The sequence below is a fragment of the Neophocaena asiaeorientalis genome, unplaced genomic scaffold (genome assembly GCF_003031525.2).
Source record: "Neophocaena asiaeorientalis asiaeorientalis breed wild unplaced genomic scaffold, Neophocaena_asiaeorientalis_V1.1 scaffold1403, whole genome shotgun sequence".
NCBI lineage: Eukaryota > Metazoa > Chordata > Mammalia > Artiodactyla > Phocoenidae > Neophocaena > Neophocaena asiaeorientalis.
The window spans coordinates 127362-136740 of record NW_020175077.1 but is presented as its reverse complement, the minus strand read 5'-3'; the positions used below and the strand labels follow the sequence as shown (position 1 = coordinate 136740).

General features: G+C 52.1%; 1 protein-coding gene across 3 annotated transcripts; it reads left to right on the top strand.

Annotated features, from left to right (window-relative positions):
• The first annotated feature begins 2651 nt into the window (after window positions 1-2651).
• Window positions 2652-7765, top strand: CYB5R1 (cytochrome b5 reductase 1). Of its 3 annotated transcripts, none has more exons than XM_024764086.1 (9): window positions 2652-2712; window positions 2998-3147; window positions 3262-3334; window positions 3854-3960; window positions 4202-4331; window positions 5002-5085; window positions 5965-6050; window positions 6524-6623; window positions 6953-7765. In XM_024764086.1, exons 1-9 carry the CDS (start codon window positions 2698-2700, stop codon window positions 7123-7125), a joined length of 918 nt encoding a protein of 305 aa, XP_024619854.1. In that variant the 5' UTR covers window positions 2652-2697; the 3' UTR covers window positions 7126-7765. The 3 variants fall into 3 exon arrangements, 2 of the variants coding, with proteins under 2 accessions (XP_024619854.1, XP_024619853.1); XR_003005797.1 differs by having other exon boundaries at window positions 2659-2775; window positions 5965-6102; window positions 6953-6970; XM_024764085.1 differs by having other exon boundaries at window positions 2659-2775.
• Window positions 7766-9379: the final 1614 nt, after the last annotated feature.

Below are 9379 nucleotides of genomic sequence, written 5' to 3'. Positions count from 1 at the left end.
GTATACAGGAGCATTATTTGTAATGGTCACAAATTGGAGGCAACCCAAACGAACGTCAGTAGTAGACCGGGTAAATAAATTTGATCTCATCATACAACGGAACGGTACTCAGCAATGAAAATGAATAAACTACTCTCACAACAATACGGATAAATCTCACAAACATAACGCAAAAAACAAGCTAGATACAAAAGACCACATACTGTACGATTCCATTTATATAAATTCCTATAAGAGGCAAAACTAAGAGTCACCTCCACATTATTTGAGGCCAAAACCCAAGTCTTACCTACTGTGGAAGTTTCTCCCTACAGTCACTTTGCTCAAAGGAGAAGCCGAGAAGAAAGTCACCTAAGAGAAGAATCAATGGGACACAGAGACAATCAATGTCCTTCAGAGTCACATATATAGTTGTTTTAATCAGGAGAGTTTTTACAGGGCTCAGAATCAGACAAACCACCAGTAACAGAATCTTCTGTCGTTTATCTGTAATTACACTGAACAGAAATGTGTAGATTTTTTTGCATTAATTAATAATTTTGTAGTGAATCTACTGTATTGAAGCCTGAGTGTTTTCATTTAATGGTTGTGTCTTGAAGATCTCTTCAAGTCGTACATAAAAGTTTTTTTGTAATAGCAATCTAGGTAATTTGAAACTTCTCAGTGAAGACAACTAGAACAGCTGAACAAATATATACATAGCGTCCGATTGAGAGCCATAGCAAAATAACAAGGTAAAGAAGAGTTACCAGGCCAATGCAAAAAAGGTTTTTGTCAGCTGAAAAAGCTCTTTTTGGAATTTTTAAATGGAAACCTCACCCTAAGACTTTGCTTTCATTTTACTGGTCAACACAAAATGCATGGAACATGGGAATTTTTATCTTTCTTAGACGTATACATGACTGAGAAGGGTGGTTGTCTCAGGAGGCTGGAATTAGGGGGCTCTTCTGAGCCTGGAGCTTCACCACGCATTGTCCAGTCTGGTGAAGACCATTCTGAGCTGGCCTGGAACATGGCTGGATGGTGGCGGATGGGGCCACGTGCAGGCCTGGGCAGGAATCAGGTGACTTCTCTGGTGGGTAGGCTGGAGGTCAGTGCTCGTCACCTAAGCAGTATCCTTTGGGTCACTTGGGGGTGTCTCTCTGTGTCCAAATCCAGACTGGAGAGTCTGGACGGCCTCCCAGAACAGTCTCTGAGTACTTTTCTGTGGGTTTGTAAGGGGTTGCATATCAGCTTATTTGAGGGATTTTGGCAATCCTGGATGAGGATCTACTACCTGTTTTTGTAAGTAAAATTTTATTAGAACGTAGTAACTTTTATTCATTTACGTATTATCTATGGCTGCTTTCATGCTACAACAGCAAAGCAGAATAATTGTTACACAGGCCGTATGCCACCAAAATATTTACCATCTGACCCAAACAGAAAAAGGTTGCCAACTCAGACACACACAGAGCGAAGACCATGTGAACGCACAGTGAGAAGAAGACGGGCATCTACAGGCTAGGGAGAAAGGCCTCAGGAGAAATCAAGAGCAAACGTCGGGGTTCCCGGGGGGGCGGGGGGGGAGCGCCCCCCCCTGCCGATGCAGGAGACACAGGTTCGTGCCCCGGTCCGGGAAGATCCCACATGCCGCGGAGCGGCTGGGCCCGTGAGCCGTGGCCGCTGAGCCTGCGCTTCCGGAGCCTGTGCTCCGCAACGGGAGAGGCCACAACAGTGAGGGGCCCGCGTACCGCAAAAAAAAAAAAAAAGCAAACGTCAACCAGGCTGGGAACTGGGTATGAGAGGGAATGGGCATCTCGGCCGATGTGTGGCTCCTGGCCCTCAGCATCTGTTACCGTCTCCTCCTGTCCCCCGCCTCTGCTGCCAGCAGGGCTCAGCTCGAATCTCTAGCCGGGCATCATCACGGTCTGCAGAGTCATTGTGGCAGCTGGTATCTGTTGAGTGTTTTGTTCTATGACAGGCCACATGTTAAGCACATTACATGTCTCATACCGCTTATCTATCTGTAGACAGGAATCAGAAAGAAGTTGAGGAAGTCGTCCAGGTTCTGATTCAGTCCAGTCTGCCCCCAAAGCCAGGTCTTTGGCCCCGGGGGCTGGAGAACCCAGATCCAGATGAGAAGCTTGATCTGGACCCAAAAGGAGCTCCTGAATGAGCCTGATGGCATGAGGGCCTGGCCATGTGAGCAAAACCAGTCACGGAAGCAGGAAATGAAGATGCCACTGTCATTCCCGAGGAGACTTGGCCAGCCTGTGAATCCTCTGGTTGAAAGTCTGCCCTTTGAAGAACTAAGGTGACAACACAATGATCAGTTTCAGGCCCTCCTGCTCTACTTTGAGCCTGTCTCTCTCTGAACGCCAGATTCCTCCCTGCTAAGCAATTTGCAGGCTTGGAGATTTCCAGTTCCAGCTTGGTGTGGTTCTACGTTTGACAGGACTCCCTCCCTGTTCGACGCTAAGTGGTCTTAGTAGCAGGAACAGAAGGCTGGAGAGGAGGGTCTGGAGCTGCAGCCCTTCCTTGTGGGAGTACCTGGGAGCCGAGTCCGGAGGAAAGAGGTGGGGCGCGGAGTGACTCCGCCCCACCGGGCCCCGCCCAACCATGCCCCGCCCCCTCCATGCCCCGCCTCCGGCTCGCCCCGCGGCGCATTGTGGGATCTGGGCGCTGGCTGCGAGGTGGAGGACGCGGCTCTTGAAGATGGGGTTGCAGCCGGTGAGACCCTCGCTCCGTATCCCGTACCAGGGGACTCCGCCCCTTCTGGTTCCCGGCACTCAGGTCCGGACCAGGGGCTCTCACCGCCGACCCCGCCCCGGATGCCGGGGTCTCGGTACCGCACGCTCGCGCTGGGGACCCCACCCAGGCTGACCCCTGAGCTCGGCTTGCTCCTGCGCTGGAGTTCGGGGTCGCCACCCGGGGGGCAGGTCGTAGGGGCCCGTCACCGCCCACGCCCTGGGCTCTTCCCCGGCGCGACGGTCACGCTGCCCCCTCTGCCCGCAGAGCCCAGTCCTGCTGGCCTCCCTGGGGGTGGGGCTGCTGACTCTGCTCGGCCTGGCTCTGGGCTCCTACCTGGTGCGGAGGTCCCGCCGGCCGCGGATCACGCTCCTGGACCCCAATGAGAAGTACCTGCTGCGACTGCTAGACAAGACAGTGAGTTGTGGAGTAGCGGAGGGGACCGGAGTTCCGCTCGGCTGTGGTTGGGATGCCCCGGGGAGTTGGCGACACCAGACCTGCCTGGTGAGACGCTTGTCATCCATCCTCCAGACCGTGAACCACAACACCAAGAGGTTCCGCTTTGCCCTGCCCACCGCCCACCACGTTCTGGGGCTGCCTGTGGGTAAGAACTGCGGCGCGGGCTCCTTTCCCTGGTATTCTAATAGGGTGAGCCCCCTTCTGGGGTCTCCTGAAACGCGCTGCTTCAGTCTTGTGCCTCCCCACCCCGTCACCCTTTCCCCACCAGGCTGCATATCCTCCAGGCTGTGAGGTGCCCTGGGCCACTCTAGGGTGTGCCTTCTGTGCCCCCAGACATCTTCAACTCTCAGCAGTCCTCCCTCCTTCCTGCAGGATTTGCTTATATCCCCGCTGAGCAAGCACTAATCTTTTCCCCATTGCCCAGACCCTCAACTCACTGCTAAGGTCCTGGGCAGTCATTGATAAGAATCTCAGCAGAGGGGAGTTTATGAGGGATCCAGCTGGGGGCTCAAAGGGGTGAATCCTCCCTGCTTGGTTGCTCACTGGGACCCCAGCATGGAGCAAGACGCTTCTGTCCTCTCAAACCTCCCAGATTATTTTGAAAGGTAACAGGAATGCAGCACCTCCACAGGAGCCCTTATGTAGCTCTGCACGTGGTCCCCAGGCAAACATGTCTACCTCTCTGCCCGGATCGATGGCAGCCTGGTCATCAGGCCGTACACTCCCGTCACCAGCGATGAGGACCAAGGCTATGTGGATCTTGTCATCAAGGTAAGAAGGTTGGAAGGAGCCCCAGGAGCCCCTTATCCTCCTCCCTCTGGGATCTGTAGAAACTTCCAAGATGTGTTTGATAGGAGGAGATGCGTGTCCTTTGTGGACATGAAGAAAGTATGTGGAATGGCAAGAGAGAGCATGTGTGTCATCCCTGCCCTGCTTCAGGCAGGTTCAGTCAACGGGGGGCTCAGAAACCAGGGACATTCCAAACAAAGTACTTTCCACTCTGTCTTATCAGGTCTACCTGAAGGGTGTGCACCCCAAATTTCCTGAGGGGGGGAAGATGTCTCAGTACCTGGATAGCCTGAAGACTGGGGACGTGGTGGAGTTTCGGGGGCCAAGTGGGTTGCTCACTTACGCTGGGAAAGGTAACGGCCTAGCTCCCACGTCTCTGGTGCCCGGCGTCCTCTCCACACGGTGTGGTTCTGTGTGTCCATGTGTGTGTGTGCACATGGGTAAGGGCCAGCTGCCCCTCCTGTAAACACAGCCCTGACGTTATAGAAAGGCGTGTTCCTCAGCCCCTCTTGACACAGGGATCCGTTCTCCATCCACATGAATTCACCCACTGTGACAGCCCTGGAGATGACTAATGCAAACACGGGCCTCTCTTTCTCTCCCTCAGAGAGCCGCCCCTCAGGCCGAGCTATGCAGAGAGCCAGAGATTACGTTCAGCCCTTCCAGTGGGAACAGCCGGGTGCATTAGCAAGCCTGGGAGCTGCTCTGTGCCACTTGGGAAAATAGATTCACACCTGGCCTCATGCCTGTCGCCCTGAGCAGGGAGTGACCCTCTGTGGGAGTCAGCTTATGACTCACTGTGTGTTCCTAAACTGACTCGTAGCTCATAATATGGGACAGACAGTCCTGGCCCCATTGCCCCTGAAGTGTCTTGTTGTCAGGGCTGGCTCAACACCTAAGCTCCAGGATCAGATTCCACAGCAGCTGCAGAACTGGCCTGGGACGTATTTTCGATTTTGCATTTGTTTACTTAGTTCCCTGAATTGACTGTTCTTTCACTCCTCTCTCCACTCGACTTCTCAGGGATGTTTAGCATTCAGCCCAACAAAAAGTCTCCACCAGAACTGCGAGTGGCCAGGAAACTGGGAATGATTGCCGGTGGCACAGGTTCTTGTCCCCTGCTCCCTCCCACCATTGTGACTGTTGCCGTGGCAGCTTCCAGGTGACGCTCAGAAGGTTTGGTAATCATGGCCAGATTTAATCAGGGCATTCCCAGCAATGCCTAGAGCTCCCCAGTTGCTGCAAAACAAAATCATAATCAGGTAGAAACCCCCCAAAATCTATTTTAACTGACAGAATGAGAGAAACAAATCATGTGGGCTCTCCCGAGACCTCAGATGGAATGAATCTAATAAATTTTAGGTGAGAACAGAGAAGCAGCTAAGAATAGGACAGTGGAGAAGATAGAAAATTAACATTGGACATTTCCCTATGTTAGACACTCTGCTGGACTCTGTATGTGTCTATGACATAGGTACAAGCCTTCCCATTTTACGGATGGGAACACAGAGGTTCAGAGAGGTTGAATCGTTTCCACATGGATAGAGGCAGGGTTAGTGTGCAGCTCTGCTCAGTTCCAAAGCAAGTGCACTTAACCTGCATGTCCAGGGCTCCAGGCATCTCAGCGTTGAATCAGTAGGTACTTGCAGTCATCTGTGATACTGGAGCCTTAGCCTCCAAGGGACTTCCAGAGAGTCTTGGATTGGTTCCTTAGAAGGATTTCAGCAATATGAATTTATGTGAACTTTGAGCACGTGACCACAATTCACCTACCAGATATAAATTGTAGTGAGTTTGGGGTGAAGGGCCTCTCTGTCCAGAAATGTAGGTGCTGCGAAGACACGGGGGGAGTGTAGAGACTTAGGACACAAAGGAAGACAGAGTGAAGGGGTGAGTGAGTAGAATTAAGATGAAAGGCTTGGGCAGCTAAGGAGCAGGGATGGGGAGGGTGGCCACCGCATCTCACCGTGGGGCATCTGTGTGCAGGAATCACCCCAATGCTGCAGCTGATCCAGGCCATCCTGAAAGACCCAGAAGATCCAACCCAGTGCTTTCTGCTTTTTGCCAACCAGGTTGCGTTGCTTTTCTCAGTCCTGGGACTTCAGAGTTACTGTGTGGGGAGAGGTATGGTACCAACGGGCAAAACTAGCCCAGTGTCTGGCTCAGCCTCTGGCCAAGGCCTCCCTGCGGGTAGAGGGTCCTCTTCCACAATAAGGAGGACAGAGCACTGAGCCACATTCCCTCCCTGGCCCACAAGGAAAGAAAAAAAGAAAACGTTTAAGGAGTCTAGTCCTGAGTATGGAAACTTGCTCCTTGCGTCTCCTTTGTTAAATATTCTGTCTTTATTCCTTCATACTGTGTAAATAAAGGCTGTTCCCCTCTCCATCCCCTCATCCTAACTCCCTAAAACCCTTGCTTATTCCCTAGAACTTCAGTTTTCTTTTTCTTTCCTGGTTGGAAAGTTGTTACAGCAGAGAACTTTATGTTGTTATGCTTAGGAACCTGAGAAGGTTCCTAAAGACTTCGCTTCTCCTCTTCATTTCAGACTGAAAAGGACATAATCTTACGGGAGGACTTAGAGGAGCTGCAGGCCCGACACCCCGACCACTTTACGCTCTGGTTCACTCTGGATCACCCCCCAGAAGGTACCCTCCCCATTTCTGGACATCCCCAAATCAGGGCCTCGCCCATCTGTGGGTTCTGGTTTCAGTGAAACCGACCCTGCCCGACACTGCCAAACTCGGAGCTCATGGACACAGTGGTCTCCTGGACTCTTCCCCGCGGTTCCTGTTTACCGGGTGGGTGCAGGGCTGGCCGTGCCGCTGAAGCAGGCTGAGTAGACCCGTCCAGCTGCCGCTACAGCTCTGTACCCTCTCAGGAGCCTTTCTGGACTGCCACTACCCCACCCCGGCTCCGCGCTGCACCCCACTGCCAGCATGGATCTGGAGTGTCATTCTCTCCTCTCCCCATGCAGATTGGGCCTACAGCAAGGGCTTTGTGTCTGCCGACATGATCCAGGAGCACCTGCCCGCCCCAGGGGAGGATGTGCTGCTGCTGCTCTGTGGGCCACCCCCGATGGTGCAGCTGGCCTGCCACCCCAACTTGGACAAACTGGGCTACTCGCAAAGGATGCGATTTACCTACTGAGCATCCCCTCACTTCCCTGGTCCCGCTGCCGGCACTTGCCGCCAGTCAGCCCTCAAATGCTGTAAGCCCTAGATGCCCTTCCCGACAGTGTCAGCCTTTTTGTCTTTCTCCGGAGCTGGAATCTGGATGGTCCCTGTGGGAACAACATCCTTAGAGCCGTGGAAGAGGGCCAAAGCCGAGTCATCCCCTGGAAGGCTCCCCAGTCTCCCTGTGATGAAACATCCAGGTCAGGCTCAAGGAGCGGACTCTTCCACGGGTCAGAAAGAAGGGAGCATGTACATTTGTTCCAAGACTGGCCAGTTCCTTCGTGGCATCACACTCTTCTTTGTGTCTGTGGTTAAAGAGCAACCTGTTTAATGGGTTTGATTTAACATTTGGTGCTTAACCCATAGCAGACTCTGTGTGTGGTGGGGGGTGCAGACTTAGAAAGCTATCTTTTAGAGGCAAAAAACAGGAGAGGAGGAGATGGTCTCTTCAGACCTCAGAGAAAGGGATCTGAAAGACGTGTTTGTGTGTCTGTCTCCTTCTGCCCCTGCCGAGGCTGGAGGGAAAGGGCTCCCCACGATCTAAGACTGTTACTGTGGCAGAAACCTCTGGCTTATGCAAATAAATGGGGCTAAGGCCCTTGTGTTCTACCGAAGCGGTGGTTGTGTCTGGGGTCCTTTTTTCCAAGGCTTTTCATGCCTGAGAATCTTGGGAGGAAGGGTTTCCCAGCACACAATTTCCCCCGGGTCTTCCAAAGAACCTTTGAGCGGTTGTACCCTGTGCTGAAATGTGAGCTGCCACCAAACTCCACACTCATCTTAGCAGCTGTCTCTGCAGAGCCAGAAGCTCAACTTCTCCCTGGAGGACTTTTAAGGTGGAGGAAGGAGAATACAAGTGAGAGGGAAGCTTTTGGAGCCCAGGTACCCCTCACAGTGGTCCTTGGTTTGGCCACTCCTTCCCTCCTTCCTTCTCCTGGCCCTTTCTTCACTGCATTTATCCTTCAGGGTACCTGGCAAATAAGTCAAAGTATTGTCTTTCTATTTGGAAGAGAAGCCTTGTCCTTTAAAAAGTAACCTGACACCACCAGCCCTAGCCAGACTGGTTGGTGCCTGGACAGAGTTGGCCCCCAGGTACATCTGTCCTGACCGCCCTTCTCCTGCTGCAACAGCCTGGCCCTGGCCAGCGTCACACCAGGGCCACCTCTTCAGCTCTTCTCTTAGTCACACTGGAACAGAACAATGCATCAGGTCAGGAGGAAGGTCGGCATTGTTTTTCTCCATGGAACTGTATACTGCTTCCCCTGGGGCCCCTGGAAGAAAGGCTTGTGGATGCTCCCCAGGGTAGAACCATCACTAAATTGTGTTACTGGTATTCCATCAGAGATGTCTTGATCAGCTGGTGTGTGTGTGTACTGGGCTCTGTGAGACACACTCGGCTACCTCACCTCCAAAAAGGAAAATCTTGCCTAGGGTTGTTGGGCTCACACAGTGAAGCAGCCCAGCAAAGAGAATTTCCCACACAGAAGCTCATTCCTTGTCTCACACGGGTTCCTGCCTTATCCACTCAATATACAAACATTAAGGAGCTGCCACGTGCCAAGCACTGTGCTAGGTCCTGAGGATTCAACCATGACCAAGACTGTTCTTAGACCCCAAACAACTCATCGTCTAGAGTAAGACAGCGATAAATAATTACAACACAGTGTGGTTAATACTATAGAAGAGATACAAGGTGCAGATGGGAAGGGTTTGGAAAAGATTCTGAGAATGAGGAAGAGAAGAAAAAAAGTTTTTTAGTTAACAGCCTCGTAGCAGGCGCTGTGCTAAATGATCATTATGTAATTGAATCCTTATTATAATCCTGTGAGTCTGAGATTAAGGATATGCAGAAGGTCATACAGCTGGTCAGTGGCTGGCAGAGCCTGAATATGAAGCTAGGATTGTCTCAATCCAAAGCCAAACCTAGAACTGGGAATTGTAAGTTGCTTGGATCCTTTGGCAGAGAATGGGGGCATGAGCAATGCAACAGAAAGACCAGCACGTGCAAAAGCCTGAGAAGCAGAAGAGAAGTTCACATGTGGAGAACCAGGCAAGTTCAGAGGCCAAAATGCCAGAGGGAAAGTGGAGGAAGACGAGGCCTGGGAGCAGGTAAGAGCCTGGTAACGCCATGCTGAGAACACTCAGTCCTGTGGACAGCACACGTTTCTGAGGGTTTTATACAGCGGGCAGCACATCATAGCTAAGGTTTGTGAAGCATTTACGATTTGCCA